This window comes from Ochotona princeps, chromosome 5 (assembly GCF_030435755.1).
Source record: "Ochotona princeps isolate mOchPri1 chromosome 5, mOchPri1.hap1, whole genome shotgun sequence".
Taxonomy (NCBI): Eukaryota; Metazoa; Chordata; class Mammalia; order Lagomorpha; family Ochotonidae; genus Ochotona; species Ochotona princeps.
The window spans coordinates 96698460-96722530 of NC_080836.1; the positions used below are offsets into that span (position 1 = coordinate 96698460).

At 38.9% G+C, this 24071-nt stretch overlaps 1 protein-coding gene across 1 annotated transcript in view; it reads right to left on the minus strand.

Annotated features, from left to right (window-relative positions):
* Nucleotides 1-7936: 7936 nt before the first annotated feature.
* The window catches only part of CUL3 (cullin 3), a 101801-nt gene continuing 85666 nt past the window's right edge, over nt 7937-24071 (minus strand). Inside the window, exons 10-16 of the mRNA XM_058665074.1 lie at nt 23877-23984; nt 20637-20761; nt 20272-20368; nt 19384-19518; nt 15910-16096; nt 12929-13074; nt 7937-8407 (exon numbers count right to left, since the gene is read on the minus strand). Of these exons, the coding sequence (XP_058521057.1) occupies nt 8276-8407; nt 12929-13074; nt 15910-16096; nt 19384-19518; nt 20272-20368; nt 20637-20761; nt 23877-23984 (930 nt within the window). The 3' untranslated portion in view covers nt 7937-8275. The remainder of the gene's footprint in view (nt 8408-12928; nt 13075-15909; nt 16097-19383; nt 19519-20271; nt 20369-20636; nt 20762-23876; nt 23985-24071) is intronic.

Below are 24071 nucleotides of genomic sequence, written 5' to 3' on the forward strand. Positions count from 1 at the left end.
AATTTTTTTCTATTTAAACTTGATTGATAAATGAAATTATTCTGTATAGACATATGGAAAAAATCTGGAACTTGGAGCTATAATTAAATTTAGTAAGGTGTTCCTGAAATGAAAATTTTCAAGAAAGGACTTTACCTCTACATTCACACATCATTGAAACATGTAAGAGCTGCATTTAAAATTCCAGGTTCTAGCTTGAGGCTTGACTCCACCTGACGTTAAGAGTTAAAAAACTAAAGTAATAAGGCAGGGGGCTAAAGGAAAGGAAAATAAGCCAGAACAAAATGGAAAGCCAAGATAGAACCACAAATACATTCAACTTGACTTTTTAATTAAAAAAAATTATTTTGATTCAACTTGACTTTTTGAAAGGGCTGAAAAGTAGGGCTTCAAAGAGGGTGAGACAGTGGTGGGGAGAGGAGAAGGGAGGAAGTGGGAAGGAGACTGAGTCTTCCATCTCCTAGTTCATTCTCCAGATGCCCGTAACAGCCAGGGCTGCCCAGGCCAATGCCAGGTGCCAGGAACTCCATCTAATCTTCCTCACGGGGTTGCAGGGACCCAAGGACTTCGCCATCATCTGCATCATCCCAGCATGGGTTTGAACAGGAAGCTTCATCAGTGTCCTTGATTGTCCCAAGTGCTGGCTAAATCCACTCTGCCACAATGTCTACCCTTGGAATTAGGTTTGTCCTAGAATTCATAGGGGACAAGAACATTCACACCACAGAATGGCTGTCTTCAGGGAGTAAGCACGCTTTGTAAAGGAACTTTCTCTGTTAAGCTGTATCAGCTTAGTTGGAGGCAAAAATACACAACACTACAAGTTTAATAGGTAAAAAAAAAAAAAAGGGGGCCCGGCGGCGTGGTCTAGCGGCTAAAGTCCTCGCCTTGAAAGCCCCGGGATCCCATATGGGCGCCGGTTCTAATCCCGGCAGCTCCACTTCCCATCCAGCTCCCTGCTTGTGGCCTGGGAGGGCAGTTGAGGACGGCCCAATGCCTTGGGACACTGCACCCACTTGGGAGACCCGGAAGAGGTTCCAGGTTCCCGGCTTCGGACTGGCGCGCATCGGCCCGTTGCGGCTCACTTGGGGAGTGAATCATCGGACGGAAGATCTTCCTCTCTGTCTCTCCTCCTCTGTGTATATCTGGCTGTAATAAAATGAATAAATCTTAAAAAAAAAAAAAAAAAAAACAGCAGTGAGACAATTCATACATTTAGCAGGGAGCTCGAGAGGTATTAAAAGCACAGGTTGGGATGGGGCAAAACAGGAGCCCCCTAATGTGACAAGCTGAGGAATGGTGGGAGCCAAACTAGAGGCTGATGTGGAATGATCCCCTCACTCACTCAGCCACAGGCAGATTTCTGCCGGGCACCAGCTGTTCAGGAACTAGCTTTGTTGGTCCTATTTACTTCGCAGATAATATGACCACAGCCTGAAAAACTCCACATGAGGAAGTGTTTTTGCAGGAAAGTATGAGTTTATCCAAAGGGCAAAAATAGATGTAACTTTCACTTAATAAAGTCAAAATCACAAATAGTTGAAATATACACTATAGAACTAGTTCATCAAAAAAGTTTTCATGATTAAAAATAAAACAGACTTCTTGAAGAAAACGATGCTGCTGTATGACCTATGAGTCAGTGACGAATTTAATGAGAAAGTGTTTTGAAGAGATGAAACAAAAAAAATGCATAACCTGTAATAGCTTCTGCTGATCTTTGTTGGTGAGAGATGTCTCCTGTAGGCAACAGATGATTCTTGATTTTCCTTTTCATATCTTCAGCGACAAATTAGTCAATCAGTAGCATGTTATTTAACTTGATGGCGCTTTTTTCTTCCTGTTGATCTTACGGCTTTTCATTTAAGGGGAGGTGCAGTAACTGTGTAATGAACACTATCATGTCCAGCATTTAACTTCGTGGCATTGTAAATTTCTATTTTTCTTCCTGTTGATTTTGTGTTGTGGCTTTTCATTTAAGGGGATGTATAACAACTGTGTAATGGAGACTATCATATCCAGATATGAGGATACAATGCAGTACACATCTCTACCTCCAAAGATGGACTCCCAATGAAACTGTTAACTATCTTGACGATAGGATGCTGGACTCTCTGCCATTGCTCATGCCCACAATGATGGACATATGACTGTGTATGAAGAACTAAAGTAATAATATAGCTGGTGGGGGTGGGGGACTTGGGGAGAGGGTAAGGGAAATCCCAGGGCCTATGGAACTGTATCATAAAATGATAAAAATAACAAAAAATAAGCTTTAAAAAAGGTCAGATTTAGGTTGAGCATTTTCCCAAACACAATTCAGCAGAGTGTTAGGGAAAACAAGCATGTAAACGGTTTGTTAAAATCTCCTGGGTATAGTAAGACATTCAGGAAATACAGAGAATGGAAGGAATGGAGACAAAAGCTATTCCGCTCAGGACTAATAAAAGAGCATCTTCATCAGACCTCCTCCTAACAACTGGCTTAATGATTGAAATTGTCATTCAAAATGTCTCATGTCTGTATCTCAATTTTGCTTTGTCATAATTTCTAAATATCTATGGAAAGAAGAACGAGGTCAGAGTTGACAGTAATAAGCTAAAGCTGAGCAATATTTTTTACATGACTGTCCATTGTCAAAGTGTTTCTCAATAAAAAACTTTACCTTAATACTAGGTTAGTAACAACTGAATTCTGTTGTAAAAAAAAAAATCATGTATATGAAACACTGTACATCAGTTTAGCTGCAATACACTCAGCCAGTTGAACAAGGCCTTGGTCTTGTTCCCATGTCAGTGGTTCTGGGAAACAGCACTATTCACCTCCTTTTCTAAGTCTGAATGACTAACAAGTCTGGTCCCTGACTTGGCCCCAAATCCAGCCAGTCACAGGCCTCAATCCCTGGAGTTCTTCTGGCCCTTCAACACCAATTCCAAAGCAGCCACCATCTACTAACTACTATAGAAGCCAAGATACAGTCCTTAGAAGTCTAGTGCTCATTATTTTAAAATAGTATTATGTAGAAAGCTATACCCATCATACCAACATGCTCAGCCAATATCAGCATATTTCCCTTACAAAAATTTCATAATACAAATTTCTCCAAGAACACTTAGTACAAGTTTTCACCAAACATATCTGCCAAGAAAATCCACCTTCAGAGCCACATTCGATTTGTAAAATGTCTGTCCCATCTGTAAAACAATTCGTTACTGAGGACACACTACTTACCAGCCATAACAAGCACAGGTTTTGGAATCAGACTTGGTTCCCCAAATTACGTACCTTATTTCTTTTGTAACCAAACCAAGGTTTCATCGGATCTTAGAAGCATCAAATGAGCTAACAATGGCAAAGTGCTAATTATTACAGTGCTTGTATGCCAGGAGGGTTTCACACGAGCACTGAATACCATCCACAACCCAGCAACACGTCTACATTCTCTACCTTTTACCTATTTGAAAGAGACCAAACCATTCCCACTTATAAAAGAATCATGAATACTGGTAATGTACCCCAATGTAGTACTATCTTTAATTTAACGTGGAAGCATTTGAAGACTTGGCTTTCAAGACACAAAGCCCTCCTTAAGCGCAGGCATGGGAGTCGTGGGCACCTGCACCCACTGCACACCAAGCACGGTGCTGAGAAGCACGCATTCAACGACAGCTCCAGGAGCAATCAGAATTTCTCCACACCAGAATTCTTAAATGCAGAAGGTGTCATATATAACCTTTTATACTTCATTACAACACTGAAAACTGACTTCGTTACTGAAAAAACCTCAAACTTTACTTTGAACATCGTGTGCAATTTTATTAAACAAAAAATCTGAAAAAACAAACTCACTCCAAAAAAAAAAAAACAAACCCTACTTGCTTGTCCTATTGTGTTATACCACTAGGCAACTCCATGTATATTTGAGTTACTTTTGTATGGCTTACTTAAAGTCAACTTAAGCCTTAACACTAAGAACCAAAGTACTTTAAGGATGTTTATAAGCTCACTATTTCTAAAATGACTCATGGATGCTGACATCTTAGTTGGATCAAGCTGTCCTGAGCACCAGCATCATGATTCATCTCTGTTAATACCTAAATTCACTAATTCTCACACGGCTTTCTCCCTTTGGACTGCACAACTGATTCATAACAGAGAAGCTGTGTCATGTGTAACAAGGACAACCCCTTAAAGTTGTCAACCTTCATTTCTCCTTTTGTGAGGGCACATTTTAAGAATGGACCTATCCTCTTTCCTTCACTCTGTAAGCCAGCCTTTTAAATAAAAAATAAAAACAAAACAAAAAAATTTTTTTTTTGCTGTTTAAACCCTTTTTAAAAAGGTTTATTATTTATTTTTATTGCAAAGTCAGATATACAGAGAGGAAAAACACAGAGGAAGATCTTCCATCTGATGATTCATTCCCAAGTAGCTGCAATGGCCACAGCTGAGCTGATCCAAAGCCAAGAGCCCAGAGCTTCTTCTGGGTCTCCCACATGGATACAGGATCCCAAGGCTTTGGGTCATCCTTGACTGCTTCCCCAGGCCACAAGCAGGGAGCTGGGTGGGAAGTGCAGCCACCGGGACTAGAACAAATGCCCATATGGATCCCAGCGTGTTTAAATCAGACTTTAGCCACTAGGCTATTGCGCCAGGTCCAATGAAAACAAATCTTAAACAAGGGGTGGGGGCCTCTATAAAGCATAACAGCCACTACAATTGCCACTTTCCTTCCTGCCAAAAGCTGGCAGCAACTATTACAAAGCCACACAAACGTGAAACTCCTCACCAAGATGCTCATGCATTACCTGTGATTCATCCACCCTATCCTACACTTGTTCATTTATGTGAACAGGCGTGTCAGTTTGCAACACAGGAATTGTAGCTTAGGAATCAGAAGCCAGAATCAACATACATGCCAACTCCTTGCCCTGATGCTTCTAACAACAACCTTGGATAACACCGGGCTAGTGGTTTTTCCTTTCATAGAGCCAAACTTATGAAACCATCTGAGTACACCCAAAGCATTCAGAAAAGCATAACAAATCATATGCATCTCACTATAGCTTAACGTCTCTATTTGTTTCGAGGACTAGAAGTGACCTATTGTTCACTACCCTGAAATGTTTTAACATTTCAATCAATAGGATCCAAAGTTATTATGTTCTAACAGCAAAATAAATGATGGACAAATGATACGTAATAGCTTTTCTTTCTTCTAAGAACAGTACATATAATTTATGAAAAATTAGGTTACAAAAATTAATACATAAGTTACAGTAGATTGGCAAAGTAAAATTCTGCAATACTAGTTATCCAAAGTAATTGATTCTCAAAGACTATAAATAGAAAGTATGATCTGCATTTAACATACTAAAATTATTTTCCAAACTGAGGACATAAATACTATTTAGAAGCCTGTGATGGTGGGTAGACACCAGAAACGTGCATAATTTAAAATCACTGGTTTCCACACAAGTCTTTTTTGGTATTCAACATTCTGTGCTAACAAAACATCAACAGAACTTCACTTTGACGAGGATTCAGCGGCGGCCTAGCAGTATGATAGTGGCCTGGAAGAGATCCATGTTTATGCCTACAAAACTAGAGCAGACTCTAGCCCATCCTTGGAGACATGCATCCCTTCCCCACTCCCGTCTGAATTCACTGACATGAAGAATCCTCACAGTCACAACCACTTTTTATTATGTGAGGCTGTGTGTTCCCTAGTCACAATGAATTTTCAATCTTCACATAACACAACAATTTTAAATAAACACTGTCCTGGCTTTGAAAAGGGTTAACAGATACAATTTGACAATTTCTGAACAGAGATCACATCAGTTTTGCAGTTGGATAACTGTGCATTGAACCCTCCTTAAAATTCTCCCAAAATTCATTCACATTGACAGTACTCAATGAATGGTTAGGAGGTATCATTCTTCTATATTAAAATGCTAAAAATTGAAAGGACCATCAATGATCCCTCACTAAGAAAGTAAGGTCAAAGCTGTTTCCTGTTACAAGTTTGGGAGTTAAAATAATAAACTAAAACAGAGATGTTGTCATGGCCTAATTTTTCCAAATTTCATCATAGCAGAAACCAGCATTTCCCAACCACTCAACTGCAATTCAGAAAACTGTCTTACTGCATTTGTAAGCATTTAGAATCATAAATACCAACAAACCTGTGTTATAAAACAGTTCTTGCTTCTAAATTCTGCATTTGATCTATACAGCCACAACTGAAACAAGGAAAAAATTAACTTTATAAACTTTAAAGCATTACGCAAGTAAAAGCTTTAATGTTTCCTTCAGGATATTTCAAGTTACTTGTTTTTATATCTTTTCTATTTAGTAATTTGGTACAATCTCAGCTGTCACTATGTTTCCAAGGTGTTAAACACAATTTAATTTGGAACTAAGAGCAGTACAAGGAACTCTCAAGTCTGAAATATAATACTTTCCTACAGATAAACATCTTACCATCAGAGGAAATCTCAATTACGTCAAATTCAGAAAGTGAAATAAACCCTTCAAGTTTTCCATGTCGCAGTGACTGACACTGCAAGGTGAAGTGTCCTGAGTTTATGACAGTCCTCACCGGCCTCTTCATTGCATGATATAAAAGTGGAAAATGTAGAGATCAAGAGCATAATTCTACAATACAGAGAAAAAAATGAATGCAATGGAAGTATATTTGTGAATATAAAAGTATAACCCAAGACGCAAGGGGAAAAATATTTATGTGGAGTTTTTAATCCAAATTAGAATTCAGTTGTTGTAACTTGACTATAAGTTTAAACAGAAATCATGTTTCGAGACATACATTCTAATAAATGTACTAAACAGCATCGAAACTCAATGAAGGGCCAGTTACTTGAAGTTATTAGCAACATTTCATTTTTCTATCCAACAGAAATCTATAGTGGTATGCCCCAATTACATCACACTGTCTTACGAAAACAAATTAAACAAAATTAAATAAAACTGAACATAAAAATACTCTGAAGTTAAAATAAACTATAATCCTTGGCAGATCAATCAGGTAAACATTGGTGGAAGTCGGAAGCACAGGATAACTGACAGCACTCTTCAGCACTGAGCCATCTCTGAAAACATGAAATGATGACTCTTTGGAGGACAAGAGCTAAATATCCAAGAATCATCAGGTTTGAAAAATATTGCTTAATCACTTTCCAAAACACAGCTGCAAGAATTGAAGGTTTTTTTTTTTTTAACTATCAAGGTAATCATATTTATTGCATTTTTAAACAAAAAATTGATAGTGTACCACAGTTTCACAAAATATATATTTAGGGAGGAGGAGGGAACCTAAAATATTTATTAACAAAGTACAGACTATATGTGCTTTTCAAAGGGGGCTGAATTAAACATAACCAGCTGCCAACTTTGTGCTCTGACATACTTGAATTAGTGGGTATGTGTATACCAAATTCATTTATTTTTGTCTACAATAAATGAAATAAAAACATCACCCTATACAATCCACTATCAGCAGTGAGTACAACAGCAAAAAGTATTGTACAATTTATACATACTAAAATATTTTCTTTCTCTAGAAATAAGTCAGAACAAAACCTAATCATTTTAAGACTTAATTTGGGAAGTCTCAAATTACAATAGGAAAATCCAACTCAGGGTATATTCATCCCAAAACAAAAGTTCCCGGTCATAAGGCTATAAGATTAGTAAGTGCAAGTGGTAAGATAAAGCATGCTTAAATTGTATGCCTGGGTCTTTGTATATTTATCAAACTTTTAAATTAAAAGCTAGCTAAAGAAATGTCTTAAGCAGAGCAAGAGAACTGGGAATTCTGCATTTCTTTCGCTGTTTCTGTTACCCAACTTACACTATGCGCAAAGTGCTAAGCAACACTACAGAAACACATTTACATCAACACTGAAGACCTGGGGAAATGAAATTCAACAATTTTATTTTAATGAGCTGTATTTTCTAAATTTTGTTTTATTTTTTCCTGTTTTCATACAGTATTGAAAACAAAACGCGGCACATTCACATTTTCCCGAGGAACTGTAAAGATGATCTCTACAGGGATAACGTTGTAAAGCCTGAAGCTCAATCAACTGATGTTGAAAACTCTCCAAGGGAGTAAAGGCTTGATCTGAATGGTCTAGAACATGTACTGTAATTTAATAGAAGAGATGGTCGTCTTAACAGTAATGATTTAAAAGAACTTCCCAGTCCATGCGAAGAGCACAGTTCAAGAGTAAATCAAACATCTGGACGCATTTTATGCTACATATGTGTACACTTTGCGATCCTCAGGTGTTCGTGCCAAATATTCTCTTTCAATTAGTCCTTCAATACGTTTCTTAATAACAACTGGGCTTGGTAAGAATCGAGCCTTCAACTGTTGAGTTACCTAAAAAAATAATAAATAATAAATAAATAAATATATATGTATGTCTATATAAAAACATTTTTACCAGAAAACTTTCATGTTTCCATATACACACAAATCCTTAACTTTAACCAGAACTATTGTATCACTTTAAGATTCAGAGATTAACTTCCAAAGTTAAAAATACAGAAAATTTTAGGCCTGGCATGGTGGCCTAGCAGCTAAAGTTCTAGCCTTGCATGTGCCGGGATCCCATATGGGCACTGGTTCTAATCCCAGTGGCCCCGCTTCCCGTCCAGCTCCCTGCTTGTGGCCTGGGAAAGCAGTCGAGGATGGCCCAAAGCCTTGGGATCCTGCACCCACGTGGGAGACCTGGAAGCAGCTCTGGGCTCCTGGCTTTGGATTGGCATAGCTCTGGCTGTAGCGGCCACTGCGGGAGTGAACAATCTGATGGAAGATCTTCCTCTGTCTCTCTTCCTCTCTGAATTTCCAACAAAATCAAAATAAATCTTAAAAAAAGAGAAAATTTTAAAAGCTTTATTTAGAATATACTTCATGTCAAAATGCATTCTGTCATGTATACGAACAAACAGTGGATCAGCAGGAATGAACTAATGTGAGCATTCTAGTAAAATTACCCTACAATTTACCATTTTGGCACTATTCTCAGAATTGGGTACCATAATGAGTTCAGGATCACCACTCTTGACTAAGATTACTTGGCTTCAAATTTCAGCTCTGTACCAGTTACTAGCCTTGGGAAACTCTTCAACATGAGTTAACAAATGCAATCTTTGCAATAATGCCCACTCATAGCACACAATTATGCTATTACTCTTATCTGCAACTGCTGTCAGAATACTAAGTGTTATTGGTTAAAAAAATACACACACCCCTATGGCAGCAGCCAGAGCCTATGCACTGTTTGTTAGTTATTCTATATGTGGGTGTGTCTCACACACAGACACAGGTACAAGTGCCACAAAGCAAGCTGCCTTTTTACAGAACAAGCTGCAAAGAAAGCTACAGAGAATCCAACCCTTCTGATTTGTCTGTGTTCTTTCCATTGATCTAACCACTCTTGCAAACCACCCACTGGCCTCCGGCAACTTTTAATCAGTTCATTTCCCAAAGCCCAACGATTTAATAATTCTATGAAATCCAGAACTTCAGCAGTTCATTTAAAAACTAAAATGTACCACACTAATATCAACAAGCTTGTTATCAACTCTCCCAAGATCTCCAATTCTCTTTTTCTTTCTGGCAAGTAGTGTTTTCTTCTGACCTTACCTCCCTCCCTTCTTTATGGGACCTGAACTGCAGTCACAATCATTCCTTCAACTTGGATCCCTATGGTCTTATTCCATAATCACCCTGAGATCAAATTTATCTTCTATATATACCACCTCATTTAGGTTTTCTTACTGAGTAAAGTGTGGTTTTTAAATCATGTGTGTAGAACAGGCACAAAGTAAACCACAATCATGATACACACAATCTGGTGCTTGTTTTGTAAAATTTTACTGACACATGGCCACTTCATGTGTATTTCATGCTGTAACTGCCCATTTACAAAAAAACTGCCAACTTCTCATCAAGAATGACAACACGGGGCCCGGCACCGAGGCCTAGCGGCTAAAGTCCTCGCCTTGAACGCCCTGGGATCCCATATGGACACCAGTTCTAATCCCAGCAGCTCCACTTCCCATCCAGCTCCCTGCTTACTGCCTGGGGAAGCAGTCGAGGACGGCCCAAAGCCTTGGGACCCTGCACCCACGTGGGAGACCTGGAAGAGGATCCAGGTTCCCGGCTTTGGATCGGCACAGCACCGGCCATTGCGGCTCACTTGGAGAGTGAATCATCGGACGGAAGATCTTCCTCTCTGTCTCTCCTCTCTGTATATTTGACTTTGTAATAAAAATAAATAAACCTTAAAAAACAAAAAAAAAGATCTACAACACAAATTTATTGCTATACAGTTCACCAAATTCTTGAGTACTATTCATTAACATACTATTTCAAATTTCTGACAAGCTCCTTAAACTCTTCAATCTAAGCCCTTTATCATGTATTACCTTATTTCCTATTTTATGCAGGGAAAGAGACGTTTGCATGTGAAATTCTTTGAATTCCCAAACTATGCATAATTTTGTCAATCCATCATTTGTATACATCCATGTATCCTGTCCTGAGCTCTTAGAAAAAGGTACATTTACTAATAATGTTAACATGTCTAACTACCTTGGTCCTCCTTACAAAACTCATCCTTATTTTCTAGGCTTCAGTACTATTCCCTCATCCTATTTTTCCTCCTTTCGTTTTCAAGAATCCCTTAGAGTAAAAACATGCATAATAATGACCTGGTGCAATAGCTCCATGGCTAAATTTTTGCCTTGCAAGTGTGTTAGGAACCTATATGGGTGCCAGTTTGTGTTCTGGCTGTTCCACTTCCCTTTTAGCTCCCTGCTTGTGGCCTGGGAAGGCAGACAAAAGCCTTGGCACCCTGCATCCACAGGGAGACCTGGAGGAAGCACCTGGCTCCAGCCATTGCAGCCACTTAGGGAGTGAACTAGCAGACAAAACATCTTTCTGCTTCTCCTTCTCTCTGGAAATCTGCTTTCCCAATCAAAATAAACAATCCCCCAAATCATTCAAATGAAATGCTTAATATCTTCCCACCTAGGGAAAAAAAAGGAGAAAAAAAGAACCTAGAACCCCTCAACTCATTACAGTATGGAACAGTATTTCAGTATTTCAAGACAAGCCATTTGGTGGTTTTACTCATTTGCTTTCAGGGCTCTCCCATGGTTACCCAGTTTTACAGTCCAAGTGAAACTAGCTGGGAAAGCTAACCAGTTATCCAACTGTCATTACATGCTAAGTGTTACCGCACCTTGGTCTTTTCATTTTTAAAACTACTGCCCACTCACCCATTCTACATAATTCTCCTTCTTGGCAAACTGATGTTGTCTTACTGTATTTTGCTTCCTTCTGCATCAGTTTTCAAATAAGAACATACTTCAGAATCACTGGCAATGGCATTTTTTTTTTTAAAGATTTATTCATTTTATTACAGCCAGATATACAGAGAGGAGGAGAGACAGAGAGGAAGATCTTCCGTCTGATGATTCACTCCCCAAGTGAGCCGGGCCGATGCGCGCCGATCCGATGCCGGGAACCTGGGACCTCTTCCGGGTCTCCCACGCGGGTGCAGGATCCCAATGCATTGGGCCGTCCTCGACCACCTTCCCAGGCCACAAGCAGGGAGCTGGATAGGAAGTGGAGCTGCCGGGATTAGAACCGGCGCCCATAGGGGATCCCGGGGCGTTCAAGGCGAGGACTTTAGCTGCTAGGCCACACCGCCGGGCCCTGGCAATGCTTTTTTTTTTTTTTAGATTTTATTTATTTTATTACAAAGTCAGATATACAGAGAGGAGAAGAGACAGAGAGGAAGATCTTCCGTCCGATGATTCACTCCCCAAGAGAGCCGCAACGGGCCGGTGCACGCCAATCCGATGCCGGGAACCAGGAACCCCCTCCAGGTCTCCCACGCGGGTAAAGGTTCCCAAAGCCCTGGGCCGTCCTCGACCGCCTTCCCAGGCCACAAGCAGGGAGCTGGATGGGAAGTGGAGCTGCCGGGATTAGAACCGGTGCCCATATGGGATCCCGGGGCGCCCAAGGCGAGGACTTCAGCCGCTAGGCTACGCCGCCGGGCACCCTGGCAATGCTTTTTAAAAGCAGATTGCTGGACTGTATCTGCAAAGTTGCCTAGGTGGAGCTTGGGTATCCGGCTCTAACAAGTTCCCAAGTGATGCTCAAGTAACTGATCCAGGAAACACATTTTGAAAACAAGGCTTGAAAGGCCTTCCCTCTCTGACAGCTGCGATTCTTGCTGCTTTGTAAATCATGTTGAAGGGGCCTATCATGCAGGTTCCTTTTCTTTCTCTTCATGCTAACCCTGAACAATTTAACCCAAATATATGGCTCTAACTTCATCCCCATATACTGAAATCCCATTCAACTTGTAGCCCTCAACTGCTTCAGACTTCCAACTGGCCTGATGGATACCAGCTCTAGATAAACTAAATTAAAATAATGTTAACTTCCACAAAATGTTATCAGCCAATATGTTAATCATAGCAGTATACATCCTTTCCCAATGAAGACCAACATCCACCCAATCACTCAAGCTGGAAGCTTAGGAGGCCCTTCTTAGGCTCCTAATTCAGAAAACTGAAAACTCAATAAATGGTAAAGCTAAAATACTTTAGAAGAAGTAGTTGTTAAGTAGAAGTAAACTTTATTCTTAATATAAAATAACCTTTTTGTTTTCACTACTAAGCATTATTAGTTCTAAAAGTATAACCATGTTTGATGCAGAGGTATATATTTAATTATTAAATGATATTCTTTTTATGTGTGAGGCGTTCAGATTATAGTCTTTTAATCTCAACTTTAAAAATTAGCTGCAAATGGTATTTTTCCCGGTGTAGGTTGCTAATAATCTTACTGTTTATCACCCTGATCCTGACATGGCCTCACCTCTGCTACTAGAACGTTGTGCTGCATCTTCTTCCTGGACTTCATTATCCGCACTATAGCAGCTTCGATCTCATGCTTTCTGTCGTCGTCTACCTTCTGCCTTGTTTCTTTCCTTTCTGGATCAGATTCGCCTTGTTTGGCAGCAACTTAAATAGAAATAAAGGCATTTATGATAAACACAATGAAAACATTTGGTTGATAAGCAATTAACACAATTTAGTATTATACAAAAAATGAATTTCAAGTTCTGAATATATATATACACATATTAATTCAAACACTAAAAGTTTTAAATTATTTTTTTAATCAGAAATTTAATTCTACAGCAATAAAATAAGCCTTCTTTCTGCAAAATGTAGCAATTCTTTTCATGGAAGAAAACTGGTAGCTGGATTTCTTTAATAGCAAAATTAACAGTGAACAGTTTTTGTTATTTGATTCCCACAGGTCAACTAATACTGTACCACCTCAGCTTCCAATCGGACTCCACAAAATTACCTCAGACAGGTGAATATCTGCTGCTAATCCAAAAAGAAGTTGCAACCTCTTCAGCATTATTGAGGAAAGAATACATAATGCCAAGATTCTGCTGGCCAAAGAATTGAAAAGTCCCACTAGAACATCAGCTGCTGGAAATTCCCACTGAATTCATTGGTTCTTACCAAAATCTCCTAGGATTCTATCATCTAACAAGTTCTTGTGATGTAGTTCTTTATGTCACTATCTCATTATCACAAAGCCACTCATGCTTTGCAGCATCTTACTCTCCTCCCCCACAGCCTTTAAAAAGTTCTTCTTCCCTATGACTTTCCTCTAATTGAGGTAGCAAAGAAAACGGACAGCTGACTTTTGATGCCTTAGTTCATTAAAAGGAAACGGATGTAGAGGCAGATATTGGGCAACCACACAAGAAGCACACGGAACACTGCTAAGGCAAGTGAACAGACCACACTGCAGAGCAGCATTCTGGATACACGTCCATTTGGCTATTTCTAATCAAGTAGAATCTCTCAACTAAAACCACCGCTTTCAGTGTCATTTTGCAGTGTAATTACTAGTATCACAGAAAAAAAAGGATGAAAATAGCCTTTGCAGAAATAATAATTTTCCCTCAAAAAAGTCATGTCATAATACCAGTTTAGACTACATGCAAGTAAAAACACAAAATGAAATATATAATGTAGAAGCTACCACAGAATCCTAGAGTCAAACACAAGCTACAAAAGGAATCTCTGAGACAACTGAGGACATAGAAACAGGACACACAATTTGTTTTGGACAATAACAGAGTCTAAGCATCTGCTGAAATGTGGATGCTTGCAAATCAATCTCAAATGCTGTAACAAATATACAAAGACGAGGAGGAAAGAAAACATTTATGGCAAAATTTTAATGGCTGGTATTATGAAAAAGGGAATTCAAAGATGTTTATCTTGCTGCAAGGAAAAACAAATCATACACATTAATAATCTTCAAAAAGTTTACAGAAAATGTGGTAACAATATTTAATGTCAAAGAGAAAATACTCACTAAATCAAATATGACAAGCAGCCAATATCATCTAAAAACCATCCTCAAATAAAAAGTATTTCCTTGAAGAATTTAATCACTGGGATTGAGATCTAGCAAAACCATCATATAAAACTGTGTTTTTATTTTAATCACACCTAAATGCTATAAATAAATATGTGTATACTACCCAAGAACAAAAACTAAAACTCCATAAATCTTTTTTTGCAACAGGGACTGCAAAGGTACTTATCCATGGTAAAGCAGGTTGAATTTAGGTAACTCATATATATGTTTGTGTGTGTGCATCCTGAAGCACTTCCATTTTCCACGAAACCCAGGATACAAATGAGCACTAAAATTACAAATCCAAAAACTGTATCTGCCCAAATTGACAAGCTCATATACTGTGCACTACATGAAACAAAATCATTTTCCATTTCGAAAATATTTCTATGCCACAAAGTTATGGGTCAACCTGGGTTGGTTAGATCCCACTGATTCAGATTGCAGTTCTGGACAAAGGGATCAGGCTTTAACAGATAGCACTGTGGTTCACAAACCATATGCACCCGACTGCACTCCACCAAACACACCCAAAAGGTCAAGGAGCAAAACCAACAAAGTATGCAAATAAAGCTTTTGCATCAACATATTCTGTTAAGAATTATATATTTTTAACGTTAATTTTTAAAGACATCTTTCACTAATATACAAAGTAAATGTAAATTTGTACTTTTCAAATTAGAAAAATTATAGTCATTTTAAGAAATGATTTTTCTAATTTACTTTAAAATATAGTTTTCCTATACAGATACATTAACTGTACTGGGTAAATTACTGCTAAGAAGCTTCATGAGATACTAACTTTGCCAACAGGTAATAATGTACATTATTTTCAACTATCACCAACAGCAGAATATCTATTTCCTCTTAAATACACAGAAAACACATACCTAACATGTTAGAATTCTAATCAATATGATTTTATTATAAACTTAGAAGTCTAAATATACTAATAACAATTCAAAGTGGTATAATTTCTATATTTCAAATTCAGATATCACATGCTTTAAGATATTTAATCTTCCATACTTATTCAAGACACCAACAGCTATATTTACAGACCAAATTTTATGTAACTCAAGAGCTTTAAAAACACACTTCCAATGACTAAAAAAAAGTATTAACACTTGTAACATTCCATCTGCTGAGAAACAAGAAAAATATCTTGTTCATACTATGAAATACTTTTCATATTATTGTACTTCATTTCAATCACATTTTGATACACGCATTTATCAATAAGAGTTGCTTTCCTTCTTTCGCCCAAGAATCACACAGCACTAGAAAAGCATTGTTATTATTACTTTTTAACAGAAAACAACAGATGAGAATGTTTACCAGAAAGGAAAAAAACAAACCAAGACACACACACACACACACACACACTTCTTTTCAATTCCAGATACCTGTTTGAATCTTGACTCTGTGTAGTTTGGAGGTGAACTGATCGTTAACTGTAAATATGTGACCATTCTCTATTTCCTTTGACTTGGGCTCTTTGGTGAGAACCCGCTGTGTTGGTTTACCACAGGCGAGGGACTGGAGGGCTCTAACAAGCTCTCTTTCAGGGATATCTGTCTCTTGTTGAATTTCCTGAAATTTCACCAGATTGACAATAATTAGACTCACTGGAGGAGTTCTGTAAAAAGAGTTGGTTAATAAAATTAAAATAGTAGAGTGCAGCGTAACACAGTATGTCTGTAAAACTAAACCCATGTACTTTTCACAATGGCTGGATTTGAAGGGTGAGCAGGCACAAACTTCGGGGCCATGAGCATGGCTTCTTTATATGTCATGCTCAGCCCTTTGGTTCCCAACCTAGCTTAGATTTTAAACAACAGAGAAATTTTATACGTAATTTTGTTTTCCACCTACTAACAAGCTGTTTGGGAAAGGCAACTTTAAGCACTAAAGGCACTAAAATCTCTAGCAATTCTAATAATGGTTTTTTAAAATGAATTCGTATTTTTGCTTACCCTATGTTTTTTGCTAATTTTTTTAAAGATTCATTTATTTTTATTGCTCAGTCAGATACACAGAGAGGAGAGACAGAGAGGAGAGACAGAGAGGAAGACCTTTCATCCGATGATTCATTCCCCAAGTGACCGCAACTGCCAGTACTGCACCGATCCAAAGCCAGAAGCCCGGAACTTCCTCTGGGTCTCCCACGCAGGTGCAGGAACCCAAGGCCTTGGGCTGTCCTTGTCTGCTTTCCCAGGCAGTAAGCAGGGAGCTGGATGGGAACTGGGGCTGCTGGGATTAGAACTGCTACCCATATGGGATCCCGGAACGTTCAAGGAGCATTCAAGGCGAGGACTTTAGCTGCTAGGCCACGGTGCCGGGCCCTGTTTTTTGCTATTTTTAATGAACTATGAAAATCAAGTCTAGCATTAATCAAATAGCCTATCTTGCTTATATACTGAGAGCAGCAGATTACACATACTGTAAAGGAACATGCTAGAGACAATTTGGTTTCATCTGTTTGAAAATACCATGTTCCAGTAAGTTACTCAATTATTGGGATTCAAATCACACTCAACTTGGAAATGGTAATAACAACGAACACCAAGGCCAGACAAAGCAAACGATCTTATTTTTAAGAGAATGTAAAACTGGCCTAAGGGCAGACAAGAAACTGATGAAAGAGGTCAGACACTGCAGAAACTGATCAACTTCTTCATAGCAAATTATTTATTTCTTTAATAAAGGTATTGCAATGAGGGAAAAAAAGTGTTTTCTACAAATAATGATAGAAAATTAAATGATAGCTGTGTGGAAGAATAATTCTTAATCCTTTTTTTTTTTTTAAAGATTTATTCATTTTACTACAGCCAGATATACACAGAGGAGGAGAGACAGAGAGGAAGATGAGCCACAATGGGCCGGTGCTGTGCTGATCCGAAGCCGGGAACCAGGAACCCCCTCCAGGTCTCCCACGCGGGTGAATGTTCCCAAAGCCCTGGGCCGTCCTCGACCGCCTTCCCAGGCCACAAGCAGGGAGCTGGATGGGAAGTGGAGCTGCAGGAATTAAAACCGGCACCCTTATGGGATCCTGGGGCTTTCAAGGCGAGGACTTTAGCTGCTAGGCCACGCCGCCGGGCCCATAATTCTTAATCCTTAATACAAATCATACAAATAATTAACTTATAAATGATCATGGACCTAGATGTCAAACTAAAATTATAATCCACATAAAAGAAAAACTTTTGGGATAGGCAAGAACTTTCTAACCCTCAAAAGCATAAGCTATAAAAGAAACTGATCAACTGTATCGTCAGTATTAACCGAGTTCTTCACAGACACAATTAAGAAAAATGACAGGGCCCGGCGACGTGGCCTAGCAGCTAAAGTCCTCGCCTTGAACGCCCCGGGATCCCATATGGGCACCGGTTCTAATCCCGGCAGCTCCACTTCCCATCCAGCTCCCTGCACCCACGTGGTAGACCCAGAAGAGGTTCCTGGTTCTCAGCTTCGGATCAGTGCAGCACCGGCCGTTGCGGCTCACTTGGGGAGTGAATCATTGGATGGAAGATCTTCCTCTCTGTATATCTGACTTTGTAATGAAATAAATAAACCTTTAAAAAAAAAAAAAAAAAGAAAAATGACAAACTGAAAAGTCATGGTACACATAACTAAAAGTTTTTCAGAACCAGAATTTATAAAGCATGTTTCCAAGTTAGTAAGAAAACAACGCCGTAACTATAAGTAGATACTTTACCAAACGCAGTATTTATATGGTATATGCACACCAAAGATGTTTAACATCATTCACCCACAGTTAAGACACAACTGCACACACGCCCACTAAAACGACTACAGTTATAAACATTGTGGAGGTCATGGAGCAACTGAACTTCTTTTCCACTGACAGTAGGAATGTAAAATGTTACACCTGCTTTGGGACATAGTCTGGCCGTTTCTAAACATAGCTCTATTAATAATCCTAAATGTGTAACAACTAAGCTGCCTATCAACAGATGAATTCGCAAAGAAAATGAAACTATTTATAGAACAAACGATCCCTCCGAAGTAAGAAAGGATGGGCTACTAATCCCTCCCATGTAGCCACGTGCATGAACCTCGAATTACACAATTCAAGAGAAGCTGAACAGACAACGACACTGTATGATCTTAACTTAGAGGAGATTTTGGAAAAGGCAAACACTGACAGCGATATAAACCAGATCACTGGCTGCCTAGGGAGGCAGTAAGGAATTAACGGCGAAACAATACCGAGAAACTTTGTTTTTTCAGAGGTATTATTTACTAGAAAGACAGATGGCAAAGAGAAAGGAGAAACATAGGAACAAAGAAGTCGCCCATCTATTGATTACTGCCCCAGGTGGCTTTAAAGGCCAGGGCTGAATGAAGCTGAACTGAGGCACCCAGAACTCCATCCCAGAATGCCCCATGGGTACTAAGCGCTCCAGTGAACTTAGGCCATCATGCACCCACTGCTGGAGCACAGCAGAGCAGCCAGGTCTAGAACTGGTCCTCTAATGTCAAAGGCAGCAGCTTCATCCACTGCACCACAACACCGTCTGTAAAATTTACTTATTTCTTTGAAAGGTAGATGGAAGAGGACGGAAGAAAAGGGAAGACAAAGAAAATGGGGGTAATGTTCCTAATTGTGACACACACATTTAAGCCAGATTAAATTATGTGTTTTTGTGCAGTATGTTTTATTACATGAAATAAAACATAATAAAAAATAAACTTTTTAGAAAAACACAACAAAATGAAACAACTCAATAAATATTATGATCCAATCGAATGTAAATTTACAGATATTCAGAGAAATCACTTGGAAGTTACCCAAATGAGACTCAGATAGTGAGCCAAAGAAAATTGCTTACAGTGTACACAATCATAATCCATACCTCAAATGTATATTTTTCTCTATTGTTAAAAAGCATTAATATGGTCATCTGGAAAGTGGAAACTTGCAAAATGTGCTTCCGAGTATTAGAGCCAGTTACTTGAGCACCTCCAACACCAACTTCAGATCCATCTTCCTGTTTATTTAAAAAATTAAAAACATAAGTAAGACACAACTGTTTCCTGGTCATTTTAATAGTATGCTTCAGGAAAGTCCTGCCATTTCTACCCCTTCTCAACAATACTACTTAACATATTCTTGTATCAAAAGAAAAACCCACTAAAAATAGTTTATGTGTATACATACATAAGCATACAAACATAAAGTTCTCACTAAGGACTATCCTTTCCCCCTGCATTGTGAAAACTGTAATGTTTGTGAGAAAATAACTAATTACCAATTCCCTATATTTCAAATTTGAAATTATTTTAACAGTACTCACAAGGATGATAATGATGAACTTAGAAAATACCAAGTACTTTAATATCACCAAAGCAGGACTAAGCTTTTAATGACAGAACATTTGCATATGTCACAAATCTCAAGGGTTAACTTTCCTGGTTTTCCTTTATGAGAACTAAGTATTGTACGTTTTCAACTCAACCTACACTCTACTGGTTTTCTGCAGTATCATCTTAAGTTCCATTTGACAGATAAAATGTATAATCATGCTAGAATTTTTCCTTAAAGACTACTGACATGGTCTTTCCACTTTCAAATGAAGCTACTGAGGGAAAAAAGGAATATAGAGCAAGCCAATATTTTAATATTTTTACTATTTGATAGGTAGAAAATGGTAAATAAAAATGTACCAAATTTGGCAGAAATCATATTTAGCTCTAAGGAGTATTTTACAGTAATTTAGAACACTCACACCATCACCAGTTACCTTTTTAACTGGCCCATAAAAAGTAGCATTGAGATCTGCAGAACCCATATGATGCTGGAGTGTGAGCTGACGGCCGCTGTGTTTAGCTAGGTAGAACCTTCAGTAAACACACAAAATCTGTATTTACAATCATATAATTTATGCATATGACATTACAATTACAGGACAACTCAAATATATTTAAAGATAATCTTCATAATTAAAGGAAACCTGAGGAGTTAAATTTCAACTTCTGACAGAAGAGGAAAGAGAAAAATAAGGAGGTTGACACTTTACCAACTTTGCTAGGTATTAAAAGATGAAAGTAGCACACTTACATCTGGACAATGATTTATTCTTAAAACACAAATATGACTTGAGTTTACCTTCGGAATATCTCAAAAGCATGTCTTGGTGCTGGTGGGATGTTGCACTTTGGTGTGGCTGACTGGGTAGGCCAATACCCTGTTGTGAGCACCCGGACTGTGAGGTCAACACCGCCTAAGGACACCTATGCAAATCAGAAAGAGACCCCGCAAGTTAACCAGGTTCTGCACCCACTCCATGCAGATCCGGGGTTTACATTTCTCAATGTATCTGCACCCAAATGAAGGTCCCACATCTAGCACATAACAGACATTTGTAGAGGTTAGGTCTACCTATTTGTCCAGGACACTAGACAAGCAAGAGTTCTCAGCACGTAAACAAAATCTTACCAGTATCACCAACAAATGAAAGACTGGATGCCTTAAAGCTTTCCTTTTTTTTTTTCTAAGATAAAATGGCAGAGGGTCATCTCAATATCAGTTTAAAGAAAACTGTAGGATAATGTCATCCATCTTAGTTTTAAATGTTTTTTATTGTCTGAACAGATAAAGGACAAGTTTCTAATATCTCACAACAGCTGCAATGACATTGATGAAAACTTAATGGTTCAAACGTGGCTCACGTTCTAATATCTACATAGCACACCATAGTGCTCCAAAGAACACACAGCGTTTGTTCACTGAGTAACTATTCCTCCAAATTCACGCTAATATAGTCAGATGTTTTCTTCACTCTAAAAAATTAGAATTTTAAGAAAATATCAAAATCATATCAAAGGGGACAAGAATAAAATACATTTGGCAAGTAATCTATTTTCATAACTGTTTATAAACTATGATTCCATTTTTATTTGCCTGGATGATTCAGCAACACAGATTTTTAAAGGGTATAGGAAGTTGTTAATAAAAATGAAAAGGCATTGCACAGCTCTCTTTACAAGTATCTACTAAATGACTGCTCCACTGTAAAGAAACTGAATAGAAACCCTAAATAGCGCACTGAAGTGAGAATGACAATGACTCGCCTGAAGGTGAGGAACTGTTACAGAACTGGGAGGCTGGGTTAACCTAGCTACCCTTAAGCAAGCAGCATGTGATCTCCCCAGGATTTCACAGCTTAAGACACTTCACCCATATACCTTGTTCCTTAATCTCCCTTAAGTCTTTCCTCAAAACAGTTTCTTAAGGGTAGACTCAGGACGATGCCTGAAACCCCTGGATCCCACATGACATGCTGCATCCTGTAAGGCTCACTCTGGTGAGGTGGCAGCGACGGCTCAGGTACTGAGTCCCTGTCACTCAAACAGACCACTTGGACTGTTGGCGACTCTCGGCTTTAGCCTCTTCCCTATGACCTACCTTCCTTCAAATAAGTAAGAATGGGGCAAAACAGGCCCAGCATGGTAGCCCAGTGGCTAAAGTCCTTGCCTTGCATGCGCCAGGATCCCATATGGGTGCTGGTTCTAATTCCAACAGCCCTGCTTCCCATCCAGCTCCCTGCTGGTGGCCTGGGAAAGCTGTCAAGCACAGCCCAAAGCCTTGGGACCCTGCACCCTTGTGGGAGCCCCAGAAGAGGCTCCTGGCTTCAGATCAGCACAGCTCCAGCCCGTTGCGGCCGCTGAGGGAGTGAATTAATGGACCAAAGATCTTCCTCTCTGTCTCTCTTCCTCTCCGTATATCTGACTTTCCAACAAAACAAAATAAATTTTAAAAACAAAACAAAAAAGAATTGGGGGAAAAAAAGTGCTCCGTTATTTTTAAAGCGAGGTGTTTCCCACCCTCATAGCTATCTACCTATTCAAAAGCTCCTCCACCAAAGCAGAGCTCGTGGTATGCTCCCTCTGTGTTCTACCGTGTGCTCAGTGGTTACAGCAATACTTAGCACTACCACTAAGAGGGTTTAAGAACTGTTAAATGGGGTAAACCGGCAGAGAATCTGAAGAACTATTATTGTACTGGTCAGTTTCTCCTCTTCCTGGCTACCTCAGTAATTATTCTGGCACTAAAAAGGCATTTAGACACTAAAAAATTAGCAACTGGGATGGTTTACTGTGGAACAGGGGATTAAGTTCCTCCAGTGTCACCGCAATCCTGCTGATGCTCCTTGGAAAGGTGGTGGGTGATGGTCCAAGCACCGTGTGGGAGACCCGGATGGAGCTTCCGGCTCCTGGCTCTGTCCCAGCCTGGCCGCTCCCTGCTGGCTTTCAACAGGTACACCAGCAGATGCAGGATCAACCTCTGCTTTCTCTCCCTTTGTTGTTTTACCTTTCAGATAAGTTTTTTCTTTTTTAATCATTAAGGGTTTGGAACTCATCCCTCAACATTTGCTTACTAGATGGATTCAACAGTTATCTCCCTGGAGCTCTCAATATGCGTAAGTTTAGTGGAAGAAAAAATTTACACCAAATTTAAAGCTTAATAAAAATATGAGTGCATTACATACAAATGCATACTTATGAGTATACTAGATACAAATACATATTTCTAAATCATCTAAAAATAAAATCTATTTTAGGACATTCTTACTATTTGCTCATCCAAACTCTTCTCTGCCATAAGCACTAGTATTTACAGACTGCTGTTTTAACTCAGATAAAATTTTGAGAATGTTTAATTATTAAATTTGCTAAACTTAAGACATGATAAGTGAGTCACAGTTGAAAAAAAGAGAAAAGAGGGGGGAGTTAAACATTATATCCCAAAAAGGCACACTTAAACTTCAAAACCATGAAAGTTACAGTTCACCACTTTCTTGGAGTCAAAATACTAACCACATTTTTCACATCCTAATTTCTGTATTTTAACAGTCTAAATTTATCTACCACCTTCGCCCCTGCAGCCCAAAAATGCTGACCTTAGCGATGAGAATAAGAGTACTGACCGTAAGAAGGTCAAGGAACCATTCTACGGTGACAGAATACTGGGTTAAAGTGAAAAGTGAGCTTGCTAAGGACAGAACTCCTTCCACAATCTGTAATGATTACAACGGAATAACTTGCTTTATTTAATTTTTAACACAACCCTTCAAATGGGGAGGATAAACTAAAGAGACCTGGAAATTTCTGACATAAATGGGAGGTTGAAAATTACCTTTAATAAGCAGAAAAATAATTTTTTATGTACTTAGATAACCAATGATATCACTTCTCGGCATTTTGGCTAAGATCAAGTGTGGATAACCAACAGTGAGGCGAGTGACATTTAAAAAAACAAGATCACTTACTGCTATGCAGATGAACATCTCCAGGACAGAACATCTTACTTCAAGACATGTAAACAGAAAATAACACAGAGACTTACGCCTGTTGCCTGTAGATGCTGCCGGAATTCATCCATAGTTGTGTTTGAGATGCTCATATCCCTAAACATTCCTTCCAGTTTTGATGTGAACTGACAGCCACATTCAGTCTATGGAAGAAGAAAAAATATATATATACACAAGTAACTGATCTTGTTAAAGAGAGAGAACCGAGCTACTGCACGCGATCAGTATCC